Genomic DNA, 23,004 nt, shown 5'->3' with positions numbered 1-23,004 from the left:
ATTTTATTAATTTAGAATTACAAGATGAGGAAGATAAATGCTAAGTTCCCTCAACTCCTTGAAACAAAACACAAAAATGTTTTGATCCAAAAAAAATTGAAGACGACATCATTTGAAAAAGAAGAAAAGGAAGGGAAAAAAAAAAAGGAGAGAAATATGGAGGGATTGAAATGGTAGACTTGTGTTCCATATCATATATGAGGACTAAAATAGTGGAAAAATCTTATAAAATCCCTCCAAATTGTTTATAAAATTAGATCATAGAGACGGATAAAAAAGAAATCCCTATAAAAGGGGCAAACAAAAACAAATTTTTTCTTCTAAAATTAGATTCTCTAAATTTCTCTCCCCAAATCGTGGATGGTGTCCTCGATTTTGCATGATTTTGGATATGAATGGCCTATTAGTTTTTTCAGTGGCTTTTTGTTAGCATGCCACCTAAGTCGCGTGTCCTGTACACGATTTATCCTGAAAATATGGATAGTGGTTATATTAACGTTAAATTGTGTACAGATAGGCGATTTAGCAACCCTAAATTTGTCAATACTTTTCAATCCACCACATTTTTATCAATATTTAATTAAATTACATTATTTAAAAAAATCAAGAAAACATTTTCCTTACTTTAAGAAAGTTGAAAAGTATTTCTGGATTTTTTTTTTTTTTTGTTGGTTGATTATTTGATTTATAATATAAAAGAAAAGTAGTTGAAAATTTTAACTGTTTATTTAATATTATCGAGACACCTCTGTGTATATATTTAAATAAATCATAAACTTGATCCTCAAATTTTAAGACAAGTACTTTAAAAAATTGATATAATTCTTCAATTTGAATTATATTTTTTAGGCTAAATATATATCTTAGTCCTAATGTTTGAGTATTTCTTCATCGTAACTCCTATTGTTTAGAAATTTCATTTTAATCAATATATTTAAGTTTTCCATTTTAGTGTTACCATTGATTAATATTAAACTTATGTGGCATAATTGCCTAAAAAGATTATATTATAATACTTTGTTAGTTAGTTGAAATTAAGAGGTGAAAAATGTTATCTAAGAGAAGAAAATACAAATCTTCTACTAATTCCTTGAAATTTAGAAGAGGAACTAAAAACTTGTGCATTCGGTAGCAATTTGAAAGCAATGAATTCATTAAGAAACAAAATTTATATTTTTGGTTTTTTCTTTTTAATGCTTTTAATATGTGTTCAGTAATCATTTAGAAAATAATTTAAGAGAATTTTTAAAAATAGAAAAATAGTAAAATTTATTTATTTTTATTTTTTTTTATCAGACAGATATTCACTTGATAGATATGGTAGAAGGTGGCATACTAATAAGGATGTTAAAGTTAGCATTATGATTATATTAATATTGTACATAAACTAGATGGAATAGAACCTCAAGTTCTACAGCATATTTGATTCTTTTAGGGGCAAAATTGTAATAAGTGAAAACATTTATATAAAATGATATTTTACCCAAAAAGGGGGGAAAACGCTGAGTTCATCCAAGCTTTTTAGATATAAATAAAAATTCAATCATCTCATAATCAAGAAAATGTGAAGTAGTCAAGTATAACATTGAAAAAACCCAAACAAAAACCCAACAAACCCAAACCCAATTCCAAACCTTGAGTTTCTTATTACAAATCAGTATTTTTGCAACACAAAACCATATAACAATAAATACACTCAATTATCATTAGAAACACAGGAACAAGAAGAAAAGGGGTTAATAGAATCACACAAATCTGTTAAATGGTTTCCTTCTAGTTCCAGTTGGAAGCGAAGCAAAGCTGAAGTTCCCAACCGATCGTAAAGATTGGTTGTCGTCTAAAGTTGCATGATCCTTCGGCGACGACATCAAACCTCTGTTCCTAAATGATCCAATGCCTTGAGTTGGTGGAAACGACTGCCTCCTGCTAGATGCATCGCTCCTTGGCGTACCTGGAAACCTCTCCCTCGGGTTACTACGAGCTCGAACTTTCGCTTTGGCCGAAATCGTAGGAGTCATATAGTGTGGTGCCATATATGGAGGGCAGCTTACAAGGCTGTCATCATCCTTTAACCTCATGTCGAAAGGAGACAAAGCCCGGCTGCCTCGTGATCTCGAGTCGTTGGAGATGGTCGACATTGCTGTTGGAGGGGTTCTCAATCGAAGTGGAGACCGAGCAGGCTTTGCATTTGAGAATGCTGTTGATTTTGTGGACTTTGGTGTGGGAGTATCCCTACCATCTAAGCCGAAATTGTGTCGTCTATTGTTGCTTGAAGGAGACCGTGGACTCAACTTCTGCTCTGGCTGAGGAGTTAAAGGTCTCGGTAGAGGATGCTTCGGAGAACCTTCAGTAGGTAACTGACCTTCTAACCATTTCAACCACCTCGGAACTCCCATGGAGCAAGTATCCATTTGAGAATCTTGTCCCAACCTCGGAGTGGTTCTCTGCAAGTTTCGAGCAAGAATCAGCATTTAAAATGCAGCATATAAAACATACGTCTTCCGAACAAGTTACCGATGTGGATTACGATCGAATCTCTAGGGGGGTTACCTGGTGGGATTGGGAGTACGCATATGCCCTCGCTCGTTCTCGTTTAATGGCTGCTTCTACCTTCCTCTGCAATCGGGCATCTTTTTCTTCCTTTGTTATTGAGCTTTCGTCCCAATTTTCATGGTTACCTCCCTCAGACTATGCAGATGTTCACAAGCATAAGCATTATAGACCAAAGATTGAGAAAACAACTCAGAAAAATCTTTCCAAACTCGGTACCATTAAAATGACACCTCGATACCGTTTCCTCAAGTAAAAGAAAACTATGTATAGATAAAACAAACAGAAGATATAGAATGAAAGTCTCCAAAGACAATGGAAGTTGAGTGTTCTTAGAAGTTAAAATCTCTTTCTTGTTAACCTTCGGAGAAATGTCACAAATGGATTATGAATTGACATAATAATTATGAACGTTTTATTTTAAAAAATATAACTGTCACCTTTTTATAATTCTAAAAGTAGAACTGAGAAACAATTACCAAACACTTCTGTTTTCTTTCTTGAAAAATGAAAAAAATGAAACGTAACTAAATAAGCTCTAGTGTATTCGTTCATACCAGAAAAAAGAAGAAATTTCAAAAGGAACTAGAACACGTACCACATCAAAGGTACTGTGAACTTCTTTATCATTGGGATGATCCTGGAGTTGCCTCTGGTTATTGAGCATTTCAATCCGTCGTGATTGTATCTGAGATTGCACCCGAACCAAAAGTTGCATCTGTTTCTTAGCATTCAATGTCTGGCGCCTCACATTATTCCCTTGTACAACACCTAGAAGCCGCACCTGACCCTTCAACGCCCTGAAGCTTTTCCTTGCCTGAAAAATTATAGCAGTTCATTGCAAATGTTGTAGACCAGATGCAGTACCTTGATTTCGTGTTTAACAGTTTCAATTTTATTATTATTATTTTTCTTTTTATAGCTTACACTGATCAAATTATAATGAAAACGAAGCTTACCACATAACCTCTGTAGGTTGCTTGGATCTTAATAGCAGAAGAATGATGGTTCATTTTGGTTGGTTTTGGAATGTAGCTGACTTCCTCGTGATGATTGATGGCCGTTGGAATGTGGCTGACTTCCTCATGATGATCGACAATTGTTGGAGTGTTGCTAGCTACCTCGTGATGATCGACAACTGTTGATGATGAGCAAGCTCGAGGAGGAGAAGCAACTCTGGGAGGAGAAACCTTGGGAGATGTTTCCTTTGGAGGAGCAGCTCTAGGAGGAGAAGGAGCCCGAGGGGGAGCTGGTTGAGGAGGAGGTACATAGGATGGTGTAGATGGTCGTTCAGGAGCAGGAGGCCGGAAAGCTACAATTTGCTGCTCCCTCTCAAAATCACTAAATATTTTCTCGACACTGCTTGGCTTTCTAAAGATAGGAATGAAGGAAGTGGACTCTCCTTTCCCATCTCCTTTCCTTTCATTTCTGCGGTTATTCTCATGATCCTGCTATATTATCAAACCACAATGTTCACAGTCAAAAATGTCGAATTGTCCGTCTATTTTCACACATTTGTGATCAAAATCAATACTGAGAAAAAAAAACGATCGTGCAAACAAAAGAAAGTACATATATAACAATGTTCATCGTCACTGATAGTTACATCCATACACACATACTCGCAAAATAAGAAGTCAAGAAACAACTTGCCTCTCCTGACTGACAAGTGAAAAACCTCTTAATAACTGAAAACCAACTGCCTTTCTTTCCCATCTACCTTCAATTAATTTGTTCCCTGAAAGAGATGGAAAGTGGAAGCTTCAGCTTCGGTGCAGCCATTTTTCCGGTATCAGTAATCAATTATAGAATAATTTTTCTGTCTAATTGCTTGGCAAACATCGATCAAATAACAACGAATACAAGTAAAGGCATACACACCAGACTCCTATCCAAAACAGAATTTTCCTCAGTGATTAGTAGCAAAACAAACCATAGGGCATAAATCAATACCAAGTTGATCACCAACACAGAAAGTACAGACACAAATCCCTACCAAACCTCAAAATGGTTCAGAATGACGGGTCAAAGGAATTTATCCATTCCCTAGCCTCCGTGTTCAATTTCGTACCTTCGTCTTTAAGAGGATCGTCTCGACACTAAGGGCACTACTCCTGAGCTAGACCACAACAACCTCTTTCTGAGGAGACACCTCTTCTCAACCTGGAAAAAGCAGGGGTACCTTACATCTTTCGATCAGATAACAACAAACACGAGTAAAAACCAGAAACATAAACACCCAAAATTCCTACCAAAAACAGAGAACATTTTACGGTAACTCAAAGCAAAGCAAAACAAAACCATAGTTTACAGGAATTAGCAACATCAAGTCCATATCCAACCCAGAACACACACAAAATTTAACCAAACCCCAATTTAGAAGAGAGAAAAAAAGAGGAGAAGGGATTAATCTGAACAAGTTAAACATTAACAACAGCAGAATACAGAAGCAAAAGCACTAAAAGTGAAAGCTAAAAACAGAGAGAGAAGAAGAAGTTGCAATTACCACCAGAAACTGACCCAGTTGCCGAAAGTTCTCTGCAAATTTCTGCTCAAAAGACCCACAAAAAAAATTCAGAAAAAAACCACAACAGTTGATTGAAGAACACAAACCACTAAAAATCCAGAAAAGTTCAACCAAAAAAATCAAAGGAAAAGAAAAAAACAGTACCCTCTAAAAAGCTGTACACGACAACCAAAAGGGAAAAAAAAGAAAAATCAGAGACAAGGGTTTTCTCCCTCTCTCTCTCTCTCACTCTCCTTCACTACTTGCAAGCTTCTTCCTCAGCTACATGCTGAATTGTTGAAAGAAATTTCTTGTTAGAGCAACCCCTTTCTGTTTCTGCTCTCTCTAAGCTCTGGTTCTTTGTAGAGGACTGAAAAATGGGGTGTTTGGTCGTTGGAATTCAACTTTTGGGTTCAAGTTTTAAGAGATTTCTATGTTTTCTTTGGGTTGGAAGAAGAAGAAGAAGAAGTGAGAGAGAGGGAGAAAGAGAGAAAAGGGGAAAAACGGTGAGCCAAGTATGTGTGTATAGAGATGGGAAATGGGTGCCAAATTTCTTTATTGTTGAACCAACTTTAACTTTATAGTGGGTGTGGGGAAGAGGCGACTACATCAAACGTGTTTCCCTGTGCTTTCTTGGTTGCTTGCTTAACGGTTGAATTAAGAAAGATAATGGCATCCTATAAAGAATTGTGGACTCTTCTTCTTTCCTCTCTTTTGTTTTTATTATCACTTTTCTCCCCTACGAAATATCTTTGCCTTTGTTTTATTTTCACGAAATATATATATATATATATAGATTTTTGGAAGTTTTCAAAAATAAAAAAAATAAAAAAAAAATTATTTAAATAAAATAACAAAATTTTAATCTTCTTTGATAGAGAAGGATAGAAGTCTGTCAGTGATAGAAACTAATAGAAGTATATCATTGATAAATGTTGATAGAAGTTTATCAATGTCTATCAATATTTTTTTTTAATTTTTGTAAATAATTTGACATGTTCTATATGTGAAAATTTTCCCTTTTTAGGTTAAAAATCATTTTTTTAGTGAATTTTCATAAAAGTAATTTAGTCTCTTAAATTTTGGTTTGCAACGATTTATTCTTTGAACTTTTAATTTTATAACAATTTAGTCATTGAACTACTATGTAACAATTCAATCCTTATACTTTCAAATTTGCAACAATTTAGTCTCTATTGTAGAAATTTATGTTAAGATTTAATGAGATTTCTTGCATAACTAAACTAATAAATTAATTAGAGACTCAATATTTTTATAAAATACAAAGTTTACATCATAAATAATAAAAATTAACATCAAATTTTGATGAATTTTTTTATATTAGGGACTAAATTGTTTCAAATTTGAAAGTACGAGGACTAAATTGTTACATAATAAAATTTAGGGACTAAATTATTATAAAACAGGAACTAAATCATTACCCACCAAAGGTATTAAATTTATTGTTTTCATAAAAGTTTGTAGTTTTTAACTTTTTTTTTTTTAATAAAATTTTAATTTCTCGAATTTGAAAAATAATTTTTAAAAAAATATAATGTGGCTAGTGAAATTTTATTGATGTAGTTTTAAATGTGAAAAAGATAATTAATTGAATAATATTTTTATGTTATTATTCAATTAACTATTTTGAAGTTAAAAGTATCTTTGCTAATTAGCAAGTATAGTCCGAAAAATATAACTGCCGCATCATCTCCTAGTTACTGACCCAAGGATTATAGAGGTTCGAGATTATTTACATTTCTGGTTAATAATCATTTAGTTTTTAAAAATTAAGTTTATAAATGTATGTTCATCAACTTATTTTTTTATTTCTTATTTACTTATTTAAAGTATTTTAAAAAATCAAGTTAAGTTTTAAAATTTTAAAAAAGTAATTTTCTAAAATCTGATTTTTTTATTTTGAGAATTTGATTAAGAATTCAAATATTTAGTTAGCAAAAATAGAAACTATGGTGAAAAAGTTGTAAAAAAACACACTTAATTTTCAAAAAATCAAATAGTTACCATCAGAAACTCCATTTTCCAAAATCTTATGGAGTTATGTCTCTTTTGAAACCTCAAAATACCAAATAGATATAAACTTCAGACCTATATTTTGACTTTTTTTTCGTATTTTAATTGAACAATCTCTTAAAAGTCAGTAATGTTAATTTTGTATATTATTATTGAATAATTTGCTTGATCAGAAAAATGAAGAATAAATAGACATCCTCATATTTAACCAGAGGAAAAAAATATAAAAGAAAAAAATATCGAAAAAGAAAAACTACATAAGAAAAAGATACGAGAAAAATAATAATCCGAATAAATCGTAATTAACTTTAATAGATAAAATATCAAATTCTAGCTATTTAAATGACTTGAAGTCATTCTTTTTTAATTTTTATTATTTATGTTCACCATTATTGACCAATTGATCATTCCTTGGCAGTTGAAAATATATTTGCTTTTTAACTTTAATGCCTTTTTTTTCTTTTCCAAAAGAGAAAAATTCAATGTTAGGTGAATCAATTATTGTAGTTTTTCTTTTCCTTTCTTTTTTTTCCCTTTTACAATATATACTTTTTTTATATTATTAACAAATTTTATTATATTTACGTGTCATATTCATATTGATATGTTATCGTTGTTTTAAAAATTAAACTAAATCAACCATAATTAGTATACACTTTTTTCTTTAAGATCAAATATTTGATCTCTCATACGTTCAATTATAGTACTCAAATAAATGTATTACTTTAAAAAAAAAAACTTCTAAAACTTTCCAATCTTATTTATAATTTTCTTAATATAACAACACAAACAACCGTTTTAAAAGAAGTAAGAATGCTTAAAATGCTTTTAAACCTTCCATTCAATTTTAAACTTAAATAGGTGATAGAAAAATGATTAGATTATAATCTTATCCTCCCAACAATTTCTATTTAACTATAGTGTACTTTTAATACTTTCTAATTAGTATTAAAATTCCTATAAGATATGTGAAATTGTATGAATAAATAATTTTTAGGATTTTATTATCTTTTTTTACTATATTTAAAATTTACATTTACTAGTTCAATTTAATATAAAAATTTGTCAAAACGAGTATAACACATTTATGATTATCGATACTTTATATAAACTGCAAATATTAAATAAATAAAAGATGGATCAAAGTAAAATTCATAAAAAGTCTAAATAAAGAATTCCATGTTCACTTTAAAAAAAAAAAAATCATATTTACATTTATATCTTAATAAATAAACTATATGAAAGTCAAAATTAGTCATCGTCAACCACGGTACTTCGATTTTGTCGTGCAGGCAATACTAAAGTCAATAACATAAATTCTTCTTCTTCTTTATTTTTTTTAAATGTCTTCAAAGAAACAATATTTAATAATATTTTAGTATATCAAAATTTCCCTATCTATATTTATTATTTAATTTTTGTTAATGGTCCTTTTTATAAAAGAAATATGAGATGGAAATTTAAAAATTCAAATTTCTAGGTTCTTTCTTTCTTGAAATTAGAAAATTCAACCCTCAATCTAATATTTATTGAAATTAAAAAGAAAAATCGATTCTTTTAATCTCGTTATCTCTCAACTTATTTTATCTATCTCTTTAAATTAAATTTTGGTTTATCTTTCCGTATTTTGACAAGCACTCAATATAGCTTTATTTAAATCATTTTTATCAAATTTATTTAATAAGAATGTTTTTTCTAAACCATCTATTTCTCTAGTCAATTCGAAAAGTCGATTAACCTTTAATATTATTTTTTTAATAATTATTTTAAAATGAAAATCTCAGCGAACCTATATTATACAAATAAGACTTTAAGAGAGTGTTTGGTAAATGTGTATAAGTTGTTGGGTAGGATGGGTATTTATTACCCATGTTTATTAAGCTCGTAAAGAAAAATTGTGGTTATTTCATTTTCTTCTCTCTTCCCTCATCTTCGCCATTTGGATTCTCCACCAGATCTGATTTTTTTTTTTTTTTTTATGGTCAAACCTTTGGAACGTCACTTTACAAAAATTTAAAATGATGATTTGGTTCATTGTTTTTGTTGGATTTCTTCCAAGGACCGATTTATCTTATGTTCTATTCAAAGCTCTCACTGGGTTATATAAGTATAAAAAAGAACATATATTTTGTAATTTTTTTTGGAAAAGGTCACATGTTCGGTTGTTTCATATTATTTCTGTGATCTTATGAAAAATGTTATTATACTACATCACATCCTCACCATCATAACCAAATAAAAGGTAATTATCCTATATACAATTTCAATTCCAAATATACTATCCATATTATATAAAAATAAACTGTATATGTGAAATAATAATGTTAAGTTAGCAAGATTCAATATATATACATACAATATACCAATTAGTAATTGGGAGAATTACCTTCAATATATATACATACAATATACAATATACTAATTAATTGAGCAGCAATATGAAATGTATTTTGTTGGTATCAGATTGAAGAGAATTAGAATTATTACAGTTTTTGAAAAGAATATATGAAAAATAATCTATTATGTTCTACAAATTGAGAAAAAAATTGAGATTGTTCAGTTTATGTCATAAATGATTTGAGAAAATACGTGTATATTTGAAGATTAATTAATAATAGCAAAGCATAAAACTAAAAAAATAAAAAAATGAAATAAAAAACAAAAAAAAAAATAGAACTAATCACATTCACAAAAAACTGCATCAGATCCTCCAACTCAACTTAACTCAGCACAACAAACATAGACAATAATTATCAACTCAACTCAACTCAACTCTGCAAACAAACACAGACAATTTAACTCCCCAGATAATTTAATTCTCCAGATAATTACCAACTCAACTCAACTCTCTACTTTTATCACGCACAAAACACACACTAAATGTCTATGCAAACACTCATATTTGATAAGTTGAAAAAAAAAAAAAACCATTTTGTAAGCTAACCATTTAAGGCAATATTGTATGAAATTGATGAACCTTTAGAAAAAGATAACATTGACATTGATTTTTTGTTGAACTGGTAAGTTTTGAAATGTTTGTTCAATCTTCTCTCAATAATTTTTTCAAAAACTTATTTGCATACATTGATTAGTTGGAATTAATTTCTTTTGTTACTATTGACCAAAAAATTTCAGACAGTTACAAATCGCCACATCATTAATTTAAATTGATGATTAATAAATTTGAGACCAATTACAAATTTAGATGAATCCTCAAATTAAAATTAAAAATATGAAAGTTGGCAAATCAAATTATGTCACTTGTCTAAGCATTGTTTCATCGGGCAAACATTGGCATAACTTTGAACAACATTCCAACTTCTTAGGATTTGTCATTAACACAGGTGTAGGACAACCCCAGATTTTGAAGTAATGTAAACTCGGTTTACACCCCTCCATAACTCGAAAGGTGTTTCAAAAACACTCTTTGAGGGAACACTATTCAAGATGTGAACTACAGTCTATACTGCATATCCCCAAAACGAGCTAGGCAAATGAGCATAGCTCATCATAGAATAGACCATGTCTAATAGAAATAACAAAATTTCTCAAGGGATTGGGATGAGGAATCCTCAATTTTATCGAGTACGGGGGTCAAATTGAGAATTTAAATCGGATCCCTAGTTAGGGACAGTGAAGGGATCCCCGCCCCGTCGCCGACCCCGAACCCGATCTCCACCCCAACTCAATTTTTCTAATTATTAATATATATATATATACACACACAACTAAAACAATAGCTTTCAGCTACTGTTTCAATTTTTTTCTAATTTTAATTACTATATATGTATATATATACTATTATAATAGTAGTTGGAAAGCTACTGTTTCAGGTTTTTTTTTTAATTTTAATTTTCTAATATACTAAATTTATTTTTTATTAATTTATAATAAAAAAATCATTTTTTTAAAAAAAATAATTAATTTAAATAAATATATATAACATAATACTAATTTCTTACATAAAATTTACAATTTCAATGTAAATACTAAATTTAGTTCATTTTAAATAATAAAAATAATAAAATAAAAAGTGAAAATTTTTCCTTGTGGGGATCCGAATCCCCGAACGGAGATTACCCTACCCCCAAAGCGGGGAATGGGGCAGAGACGGGGATGAGGAGTGCATCCCCGCCCCGCCCCAGCCTCATTGCTATCCATAATGTCTAACAAAGATCTATTTCTCCTTTTTGATACACCGTTCCGCTGAGGTGTACCAAGTACTAAAAGTAGGGATTGAATTTCACGTTTTATCATATAGTCTTGGAATTCTAAATTCATGTATCCGATCAAATGAAGTGTTTTAATCGTTTTACCTAACAGGTTTTCAACTTCAGTCTTGTGCTCCTTGAACTTTTCAAAGGCTTCAGACTTATGTCGTATTAGGTATAAGTAATCATACCTCGAATAATCATCTATGAAAGAGATGAAGTATTTGTACCTCCTCAAGCTTTTACATTCATTAGACCACAAAGATCTTAATATATGAGCTCTAAGGGCTCTTTAACTCTATAACCTTTTATACTAAAAAGTCTTTTAGTCATTTTCCCTTCAAAACAAGATTTATATGGAGGTAATGAATCATCTTCTAACTTCTTTAGAAGTCCATTATTTACCAACCTCCTGATCTTATCGATTTATGTGACCTAATCTCAAATGTCAAAGATATGTATTATTGTTACTTGGAGAAATTCTTTGTCTTTTAGTTTGAGTATTCGTAGTTTTAAACATCTCATGATTTAAAAACGCTTTTGATTCAGTTGGTCTTAACACATATAAGTTATCTTCTAGTTTAGTTGAACAAATTGTGACACCATTTTTCATAATGAATGCTTCATTGAATGAAAAAGAAATAGAATATGATTGTTCGATTAAACAAGAAATAGATACAAGGTTCCTCTTAATTTTAGGAATTATATACAAATTCTCCAAAATTTGTGTAAAAATTAATTTAATATAAAGATGAATTTGTGTAAAAATTAATTTAATATTAGATATTAAATTAATTAGAATTATTTAAATTGTTTAAATAATTATTTATTAATTTTATTAGAAAATTAATTTATGAAATTAATTTGTAAAATTAATAAATTTTGATTTTAAAAATAAAATATGATTTTAAAATCAATTTTGGATTTTGGAAATAGAAAATTACACAAAATGAAAAATTAGATTTTTCATCTTCATCTTCAACTTGCTCACAATGAAATCCACTTCTTCAACCTTCATTTACTCTAAGCATGGGTTGCATCCCATGCAGCAAATCTCTTTGCATGATAGTCTACAATATATTGAAGAGATTTGAGTAAAGTTGATGTTGAGCAACCGAATGAATTTTTCTAAAAAAAATGGGTTGAAGAAGGTGTTCTTCAATGGGTTAATTTAGTGAGCATCTCCAAATTCTCTTTGATTCCAACTTATTTTGAGTCCAACAACTCAATCTAGAGCACCAGGAGAATACTAGGGAAGATCTTGTGGTGGTCTGCACAAATTTAGAGGATTTAGCAGCTGGAAATAAAGATTTCAACGTTTTGGAAAAGGTATGTTCTTAAAATCTATTATATTATGTTTAAGCATGTTTCTGTTTATGCCAAAATTAATCAATTAGAGTGCTTATGGATCCTGATCTCTTCTGCTGTTTGCTACTACCAGTCCAACAATTGGCCGAGCTATACTTACGAGCGATCTGTGAAGGGTTGTCGCATTGTTGATTGATTAAGATTGACACATAATATATCTGTGGCAAGGAGAGTTCAGCTGTCGGTCTTTAATGGAGTGCCTAGCAGTTAACGGATGGTGGATCTCGTGACTAAAGAGTTTCATCAGTTTCACGTACTGTTGGAGCTTCGAGCTACAGGTCCATAAGGTCCCCTTGGTAGCTCAATGGATTCAAGTTGAGGATCAGTTCTTGGTGTTGATTTGAAATGTTCAAATTGACAAGAGGCAATTTGATTATATATGATATAATCAGTATGGTGTATGAGATACATCTAATGGAGGATTAATGTAAATGAGATTTATATTAAGTGCCATGAAATAGAAAAAGTGTTATGGTTTGTATGTTTCATGAGATGAAATATTAAAACTATAGGTTATAAATATAGTATGATAAGTTGGTTGTCATTTATATTTATAATAATATTAATTATTGGATAATTATCTATTTTTCTCCAATAACCAATTGAGTGGGAGGTTATTAGTAGTTTCATGGTAACCGTGAGATAAAATAAAATGTTTTCCTAATTTTAGTAAGAAAAAGAAAAAGAAAAATATTTGCAAAGTTTTTTAGATTTCCACTCTCGGAAATTACTCACGGAGAGTTGTCAAGTCAATTAGATTTACTAAGCGACAACTTGGAGTTAGCTAAATGACCGTGGAGTGTTCTTAGGTGATAGACACTCAGCTAACCTGAGCTAAACGATCACATAACTTTTGCTAGACGATCGCATAGCTTTTCCTAAATGATTGGGCATCGATCTATACGATAGGTTGTTTCATCTCCCACTTGCTCAATCGTTAACACGATTGTGGTTCCTCCAGTTTTCTGCCTTAAACCAAGTCCACACAGAGCCCACCCTCTGGATTCTCACACCGAGAATACCAAGGTAGCCTTCTTGGTGGTGTCATACTCAACTCGACACTGTCGAGGTTCTGTGGAGGCCGATCGTGGTGTTCGGGGCGTTCGTAACTAGAGATGTCCAATTTTCTCACGGAGACGGGGCGAGGACGGGGAATGCATTCCCTATCCCTATCCCGTTTAGCTCACGTGGATTCTCCCATTAGGCGGGGGATTGGGGAGGGAGTGGGGAAAAAAATCCATGTGACCTAAACGGGGACGAGGACGGAGAATGTTCCCCGTCCCCGCCCCGATTAGCTTTTACATATTTATTTAGTATAGTTATCTAATGTTATGTTATTATTATTATATAAATATTACATTTAAATTTTAAATTTGATTATTTATTGGGAAACATAATGAATATGTTTAAATTTAATGTTTAAATTTAAATTATATATGTGCATAATTTGATTTATATTTATTTATTTCTACTAAAAAAAGATTAATTAACTTTTTTTAAGCCAAAATTTGAGTAATTTATCTTTAAATTCAAATTGTCATATAAAACTAACTATATTAAATAATTTAGTGATAAATTTAATTACTTAATTAAAATTTGCTCACATTAGTGATTTAAATTAATTAGCTTTTTACAAAAAAAAAAAAAAAGTAACAGAAAAAAATTTTCCACGAAGAACTCGATCCTCATGGGGAATTTCACAAGGATGGGGAATGAAATGGGGAGCGGGGACGGGGATGGGGAATGGAATCCCCGGCCCCGCCCCATGGATATCTCTATTCGTAACCTTGGCGATCGCTTAGTTCGTGCAGTGTAACAGTCGTGTTGGACGAGCGTTCGTGTGTTGCTGTGTTACTGTGATTGAGCATTCGTGATCAAGGAACTTGAAGATGAGTCTACAAAGATATGTTGATTCGTGTCCTTGATCTATAATAAAGCATGCTTTAATTTCTATTTTAGCATAACCGTATGTTTCAGTTTGTGATTATAATTGTAAAGTTCATATACGATTGTAATTTGGAAAGATCCTTCCGCTGCTCATGGAAATCCTCGTATTCGATTTCCTTCAGTAACTACAGAGGAAAAAATGGTAATTTTGGTCCAGTTATATTTACAAGCAATTTGTGAATGGTCATTGTACTACTGACTGGCTATATCTAATGGACACAGAAATATATCTGTAGTACGAAGAATACAACTATCGGTCTTTAGTGGAGTAACCGGCAGTTCATGGATGTTGCGTAATTTAATTAAAGGAGTTTAGTTAATTATTCAAATATCATTGGAGCTTCAATCTATAGGTCTATAAAGTCCCCTCTGTGGCTCAACATAGATTATTGAGAATTAATTTTAGATTAATTTGAATTGTTCAAATTAATTATATGTGATAAAATTAATTTAATATATTTGATACATTATAATATAAAGTTTAATTTTAAGAGGAATTCTCATCCATATAATTAGTATTTGAATGTGATTCAAATACTAATTATATGAATGAGATTCATATAATTAAATTTAACATAGATGTGATTTATATTAACTACCATATATTATTGAGAAACATAAAAACTATAGGTTATATTGTATTTGATACAATATAATAACTATAAGTTATGTGTTATATTTGATATGACATATAGTTATATATATAACATTCGGTTTTCAATCTCTGGGTACATTTGACCCAAGATGGCTCGAGTTTTAAATATTCAAGCCTTTTGTATTACATCTCGCTGTACATTTGGCCCGAGATGCCCCGAGATTTACCTTCTATTTTCATTCTCGGTGTTCTTATTGTCTCGAGTGCAACCCGAGAGTTTAACCTTAGAATATTCTGTTTTTAAAATCTTGGAGGGTATTTGGTCTAAGAATTCTCGAGATTTACCTTCTGTTTTCATTCTCAGTGTCCTTATCGTCTCGAGTGCAGCTTGAAAGGTAAACTTTTTAACCTTCTATTTTTATTCTCGGTGTTTGTAACGACCCGACCCCTTAGGACTTAAGTTACACCGTTACTATGCATGCATGGAACTTAAAACGACACCTTTTTATGGTGAAATAAATGCTAAGCAAATAAGGTAAGTTCAAAAGTCCTTCATTAAATTCAAATATTAGAACAAATAATAGGGTACCTATAAATCATAAATGATAATAATAAGTCTGAAAACAACTCTTAATAGTAAGTTTCCAACAACAAAACTGAAAGTTGAAAAAAAAAAAACATGGAAAGAAATCTAAATATTATGAGCAGAAGCATAAAACTGGTCCCAGTGGCTCGATCACAGATTCAACTGGTCAGGCTAGGCATTTATATCCTCTAAATGCCTACCTTTGGTGGAACATATAAAGTGCTCTAGTCCTCATGGGACACATACATACATGAAAAACTGATTTCTATCCTACTGTAGTTAAGTATGCCCATTACCTCTAGTAAGTCCTGTTGGACCCACAACCTCTGGTGAACCCTGAAGGAAACACAACCTCTGGTGAATCCCGAAGGAAACACAATCTCTTACACACATGGTTATGCATACACCTCTTTCGTATACACATAACCACTTAATGTATACCTCTTTCGTACACCTGGTCATGTATACACATCTTTCGTATATACATAACCCACTGAGTGTGTACCTCCTTCGTACACCTGGTCATGTATACACCTCTTTCGTATACATATAACCCATTGAGTGTATACCTTTTTCGTACACCCCAGATCCTCTCTATGAATGTAGGGATGCATACCTCTTTCGTACACATAGTTATGTATACACCTCTTTCGTATACACATAACTCACTGAGCGTGCACCTCTTACGTACACCCCAGTACCCTCTAGGTATGTATCACTTTCATACATACCAACCCTAGTACATCTCTTTCATGTACTAGCGCCCTTGGACATGCATCACTTTCATGCAGTCACATAGTCTGGAAAGGAAAAGAGATTGCTTCTAACTTCATATTACACAAGATATTCACATAATCATGAGTCCTAAAAAATCTCTTTATCAAGGTCATGTTAATTAACCTCAACATACGTGTTTAATCTAGTCTTAATGGATCAACTCTAGTACATCACTTTCATGCACTAACTCATGTAAGCAATCAAACATTTGAAATTTTATAATACATCATATAGCGTACACACTTTCATAATAAATCACATAAATATGTACATCAACAAATGCTCCAACTTTCACCTAGCTTTAAGACATTCCAGTAGTAATGTCGTTTAACTCATAATTTAGGGTCATGCTCAATCGTACTTTTAATATGTCTCATAAAATTATAAATCATGCTCATACATTAAAATGCTTCAGACATAGTGTCACATGCTCATATATCTTTTCTAAACAGTCCATTAAATCTCAGAACAGTCAAAACTATCCTTGTAATTAGTCTTAAAATCCTCAAAATAAATCATAAATTTATCGCCCTGCACAAAGGCGGTTCCAGTAGTAAGATTACTTACCTTTACTCGCAAACTCTAGAAAATAGCAAGCTCAACCTCTTTCTTGCCCAACAAAACCGAAAACTCACAGGAACAAACTTAAATCACCCAAAACAAAGACACCAGGAACCAAACCCTTCACCAAGATTTGTCGACTACCTCTTTACTCGGCTGGATGACAACTTCGATAACCTAAAATTTCGCCCTACATCCAAAACATGACGAGTACTAACAAATCAAGGCCAAACTCTAGTGACTATTCAAAATTCTCAAGAAATCCAATCAAAACAATTTACAGTTACACTTAAACTAAGATTCTGACAAAGACCAAAGCGGACCCGATGCGGCAGGGATGACGGCAATCGGCAGTGGTGCGACTGGGGTGGTGGACGTGCGGCTGGAGCGGCGGACGCGCGATGTCTGATCCAAGTGTGTTCGACTTTAGCGCTCGGGTGGCTCGCGACGGCGGCTGGAGAGCTTCTTGCTACTCGCGGACAGGACGATCGGCTGAAAGGGGTGACGCGACGACGAGTGGCGTGGTCTGACTAGCGAGATCTGGTCTGCCGAAACCCACAAACGGTGGACGGTGTGGCTGGAGTGCAGATCGATGGCTGGGCGGCTGGCGGCACGCGGGGGTGGGGTCGACACGGCTACTGCTCATGGGTGTTGGGCTCGACGGAAGACGCGGCAGTTTGGTTTTTATAAATGATAATAATAAAAAAAAATTAAAAGGAAAATATAATAAGCTTTTATTTTATTTTTTTTCTTATTCTACTTTATTTTATTAACTTCCTTTCCTTCCCAAAATGAAATTAATTCCTGCCATAAATTTCCAAATTGAATAATTTCAACGTCAATCTATTAAATTTTCACAATTACACTTAAGTCCAAGAATTCCAAAAATTCCCTCAATTAATAAAAATTACTGAAATTACATAAATAATAATAAAAAATTCGGGGTGTTACAGTGTTAATTTAGCCAGAGATTTACCGAGTGTGAACAAAAAAATGCACATCATATACATAAATAAATGACCCTAACCATTTATAGTCTAAAGGTATCTGAATATAAAAATTTACATATTCCAAATGAAAAATGACTCTAATCGTTATCTACAATCCGAGCTTGACATGTCTTTCGATTGTGCCCAACGTTGCGACATTGAGCACACTTGTGATTCAAACTCAACCGAATTATCCCGCTGATTCTATATATTTTTCATAAAAACTCCTTAGATTTTATTTTTGTTAGAGTTAGAAAACACACAACGGAAGTCAAACGGATTATTAAGCATTCTAATTCATTAATTTTGGCTTTAAATTAAGCATGTTCATCAACTAATAAAAGGATTTCATGACATACCTTTGAAGAAACACTTGATTCTTGAATCTTAGTTGCAAATCTTCTCCAAATCACTTTGTGAACCATCTCAAGGCCTTCCGTACTATTAGAACTCAAAATAAGCTTGAATTGAGGAAATTTGGAGATGAGGTTACTACATCACCATGGCTGAAGACTTTCTTCAACCTCAAGTTTTTCAGCAAAAACCTTTCAGTTGCATGTCTGATTTTCACTTCAATCTTCTTTATTTATTGCATGACTTTCATGCAAAGGGATTACTGCATGAATTGCAGCTCATGCTTGGAAGATTGACTCAAGTTTATGGTGGAATGTGTGTGAGCTACTTGGTTTAAAAGTGGAGAAATCCCACTTTTGAGATTTTCCATTTTCCATCTCTTTTTAATTTTTGATTTTGCAATTGATTTCCAAAATCAATTTTTCAAAAATTAAATCTTTATTAATTAATTTTCTAATAAAATTAATAATAAATAATTTAATTAATTCTAATTAATTCAATATCAAATATTAAATTAATTTAACACTAATTCCACCATCATGAATCCTTATTCATGAATTTAATTTTAAATTATACTTAAATATTAATTGATTCTCCAATTTCATTTAATTCTGAAATTAAACACGTAATTATATCACATGTAATTACTAATTCCCTTAATTCTAATTTGAATGTTTCAAATTAATTTATCATGCTAATCCATTTGTGAGTTAGTAGGGGGACTTCGTAGACCTACAGATCATGGGCTCCAGATCTGAGATTAATTGGCTAAACTCTTTACATTGAATTAACCCTCATTCATTAACTACTAGGTCACTCCACTAAAGCCTACAGTTGCGCTCCCCTCACTGTCGATATATTATGTCCACTCGATATAACCATGATTAGTAAGTTAACCCTTCACAAGTTGTTCGTAATAACGGCTGGGTCAAATAGCTGTTTTACCCCCGATATTACCTCTTGTTTCTTAAGTCCCACCGATTCTCTAATGAATAATTGATTTGTGATCTAATCATCAAACCGAGTCCCCCCTTGGGCCAGAGAAGGTGGGGTCCCTTGTTTAACACCCAGAGTAAACACTTAAGGGAACAACCTCTCTACTATCCCTGAAAACGGGTAGGAGTGAATTCCATCTTGCAATCTATGTCTTTAGCTATCTACCCGGTCTTACCCCTGAAATGGAGGTTTATTGAGCCGACGCTATTGAGTCAACCTTCACCTATGAAAATCTAAGGATAATCCCGAATAAACAGGAGTTCATAGTTAGTTCAGGATTAAGGTCAAGTTACCTAGGTCATCGCTTTGAAATATTCAGTATTAAACAGTAAACAACGTTATAAAGTAAGAATGACTTATTTCATGGTTCGATCTTGTACAAACTCATTGCACAGGATGCCCCCACTTCTCATGTCATGACATGTACGAATTAGGATCACTTCGTCTGTAGCACTTTACAACTCCTTGTAACAACTACAGAGTGAGTCGCATCTAATAGTATTACCAAAATAAGGCATCCAGCCTTATTCATATACTATAGACTATTTTAACTATTTACTCAAATCTGATCCACTTTTATGTCGCCACATAAAGTTCAAGTACTCATGTAATAGTCATGGATCTTTTAGTTTATTGGATTTATTTCTAAAACGAAATAAGCAATTCATATATTCAATAACAATTTATTGAATTTTCAAAATAAGTTTTATTGTTTACAAACCACGAGTTTTAGGACATAAAACCCAACAATTCTGACGTCGACAATCAACCCTTTCAAGTGACCCTTATGTATTCTTTCTCATCCTCCTTCCATTCACCCAAAAAAAAACAAATATACGAGGCATCCCTGATAAAAAAAATCATATACAGGTTCAAAAAACTTAATAAATTCAGTCAAAATCTTGAGGATGTTGCATATTTTCGGTGCAACTATATAAATATTTCACCCGAGATTTCAAACCCTATACTAAATCTCGGGGGAATTATACTCAATCGCGATCGAGATTATTGAATTTCCATCGAGAATATGTAAACAACCACGAAAACATAAATTATTGGCCTTAACAATATGCAAATAACAACTACAACAAATTTACAAAAGACAATATCGCTACATTTACCTTGTTTTTCTTGAATGCATGCAAAAAGATGAGACCTAAGGGTTTTGAGGACTTCCAAACACTAGGGAAAACTTTGGATAACATTTAGGAAACTTGTTGAGCAAGTCAATCTTTCACAAAAAAAATGGGTTATTATAATAATTATGTTGTTTTTATATTACGACATATTCGTAAAAAAAATTTCCCATCAATCGAATTTGATATCTAAATGTTAAAACAATTAACATAATCCCAGGTCCGATCTCGCCTGAGAATGTCCGAAAAAAATCAATTTAACGAGATTTTAGAAAATGTGTTGAAATGTGAAAAGAAAAGGGATTATTTTGGACCATTTTCCTTTCCATTTAATGTTTTCATAAAATAGCCATGTTAGTTCTCATGTTTTTCAAAATAATAATAATGATAATGTTAATTACTCTAGTTTTCTACGGCATTCTATGGTCAACATTCTTCCTCTCTTTCTTTCTTCTAAACGTTCAATCAACCATCAATGTAATATAAACCATTTTTATTTATAACAAATGAGTTATACAAAGTACAAACCAATTCCCATCCCACACTTATTAAATAGCTTTTAAGCTTTAATAATACATTTCCACATCAACATGTTTTATTAATACTAATACACAATGAGTCATCCATCAAATAAATAATTGGTTATACAATTGCATTTTCTTTAAAAGTTTTAGAACACTAAAATAGTCATATTGAAAGTTTTTGAATTCAAAATAAAATTTAAACTTAATTTTTTTAAAAAGAAATACTAATTATAGAAACCAACATCAATTCGATTGTCATTAGTGATGGAGTCAAATAGTCTAACAATCATTTGATTGCTGAAATGGATAGGACGGGATATTAACTCCAATGAAATCGGTGGTGGAAAATATTTTTTACTATGGAGGCACATCAAACAAGATTCAATTCTGACACATTCAACGTTTTCAGAATGTGGTTACACATGGATTAACTCGTTGAAAAATGATTTCATTCTCATGTTTTAGGGTAATTTTTTTAGTTGACTATGTCTTTTAGTAGAGACGAATATTACCTCTTCGTCTTTATAATTGTCTAGCTATTTTTTTTTATAAAAAAATTAAATTAAAAGAAAAACTCATTAGACAACCTTATTGATATGATTGAGTAGATAAGATGATAATTAGGCCAACTAGTCCCATTTTGATTCTTTTAGATAAATATTGTCCAACTATATGGTGTTTAATGATTTTATAATTGATTATATCTCAAAATTCAATGATGTGTTTTTTTCTTTGGAAGTGGTAACACACCCAACTCAAAAATAAAATAAATAAATAAAGAGAAAAGGAGTTAACCAAATTATGCTTTTTAAATATCTCTTGATTGCTAATATTTATATAAAATATAAAAAGTTCTTGGAAAAGTCATAATTCTTGGAAGTATTGTGTTTGCTGCAACATTTATGGAAAAATCTTTTTTCACTCAAAATAAAATGAAGTTCAAAATTAATAAAATGTTTTATTCTTAATCTGAACATAGTTTAAAAGATATTGTCTCTTCAATATCCTAAACCTCGAATATCTATTTTGCAGTATTTATCTTTTCATAAGATCTCAAATTAAAGAAATACTAAAAGAATATTTTCATATATATATTTAATAAAATGAATTATAAAACCTAAGGAAATATATGAGACTTTAAAAAAAAATATTGAAATATTGTAACTTTCAGAATGGTTAATCAATGATCGATGGTATATATCGATCTAATTTATTAAATTTGTAAAAATGTTTGTTCTATTGAAATCAAAGAGTCCGGAGACATTTTAACCTCATTTTTTTAAAATAGATAAACATAAGATAAAAGTTACTTCCAATCCATTTTAAATTCATGGTCTATTCTAAATTTATTGTTATCTCGTCAATATAGGAGTACAAATTCATTTTTTTTAACTTTTTTTTAAAAAAAAAAAAAAAAAAAAAAGTTATGGTGGATGAATATTCAAAATAACAAACATGGAGTTTAAAAGGAAAAAAAGTTGAGTGAAAGCATAAATTTCAGTTTTTTTTTTTTTATTTTCCTTCTCAAGTATATTGAAACAAAATCTTTAAAATGTATCCTTATGTAAGGTTGCTAAATTTATACTACTTGAATATATCTAGAGGTTGATCCTCATTATTTCATTTGTGATGTAGAATAAATAAATAGTCAAAAGTGTTGTTTCATTAATTTATCTTATAAGCTATTGTGATTGAATTACCTGCATAATTTATCTAGATAAACTATTGTCATTGTTGTATATGAAGAAGAATAAGAAAACGGGAAATCTGATGAGAGGTAAAAACGATTATTTAATTAAAATACATGAATTTAATCAAAATAGTAAAAAAAAAAATAATAAAAGGAAAAGTATTAAAAAAAATTAGTTTT

At 31.3% G+C, this 23,004-nt stretch overlaps 1 protein-coding gene across 4 annotated transcripts; it reads right to left on the bottom strand.

Moving 5' to 3' along the window:
• Window positions 1-1,507: 1,507 nt before the first annotated feature.
• LOC120083786 (protein IQ-DOMAIN 13-like) lies at window positions 1,508-5,751 on the bottom strand. 4 transcript variants are annotated; one of them, XM_039039676.2, is made up of 8 exons: window positions 5,222-5,751; window positions 5,057-5,098; window positions 4,622-4,713; window positions 4,204-4,288; window positions 3,510-3,998; window positions 3,149-3,367; window positions 2,551-2,688; window positions 1,508-2,444 (listed from the first exon to the last, which is right to left on the bottom strand). In XM_039039676.2, exons 4-8 carry the CDS (start codon window positions 4,264-4,266, stop codon window positions 1,746-1,748), a joined length of 1,608 nt encoding a protein of 535 aa, XP_038895604.2. In that variant the 5' UTR covers window positions 4,267-4,288; window positions 4,622-4,713; window positions 5,057-5,098; window positions 5,222-5,751; the 3' UTR covers window positions 1,508-1,745. The 4 variants fall into 4 exon arrangements, with proteins under 4 accessions (XP_038895604.2, XP_038895589.2, XP_038895612.2 ...); XM_039039661.2 differs by having other exon boundaries at window positions 3,510-4,001; window positions 5,222-5,702; XM_039039684.2 differs by lacking the exon at window positions 4,622-4,713 and having other exon boundaries at window positions 5,222-5,706.
• Between the last annotated feature and the right edge of the window lie 17,253 nt (window positions 5,752-23,004).

This window comes from Benincasa hispida, chromosome 1 (assembly GCF_027475165.1).
Source record: "Benincasa hispida cultivar pf3 chromosome 1, pf3_genome.v1.1, whole genome shotgun sequence".
NCBI lineage: Eukaryota > Viridiplantae > Streptophyta > Magnoliopsida > Cucurbitales > Cucurbitaceae > Benincasa > Benincasa hispida.
This window is presented reverse-complemented; position numbering and strand designations above follow the sequence as displayed.

What these genes read in the sequence shown, in the direction of transcription:
- LOC120083786 (XM_039039661.2), bottom strand. Translation starts at nt 4,266, where the DNA reads ATGGGAAAGAAAGGCAGTTGGTTTTCAGTTATTAAGAGGTTTTTCACT. An exon ending in CAACCTACAGAGGTTATGTG is followed by an intron (nt 3,368 to 3,509) that starts GTAAGCTTCGTT and finishes ATAATTTTTCAG; the next exon opens with GCAAGGAAAAGCTTCAGGGC. An exon ending in CGTACTCCCAATCCCACCAG is followed by an intron (nt 2,445 to 2,550) that starts GTAACCCCCCTA and finishes CGAAACTTGCAG; the next exon opens with AGAACCACTCCGAGGTTGGG.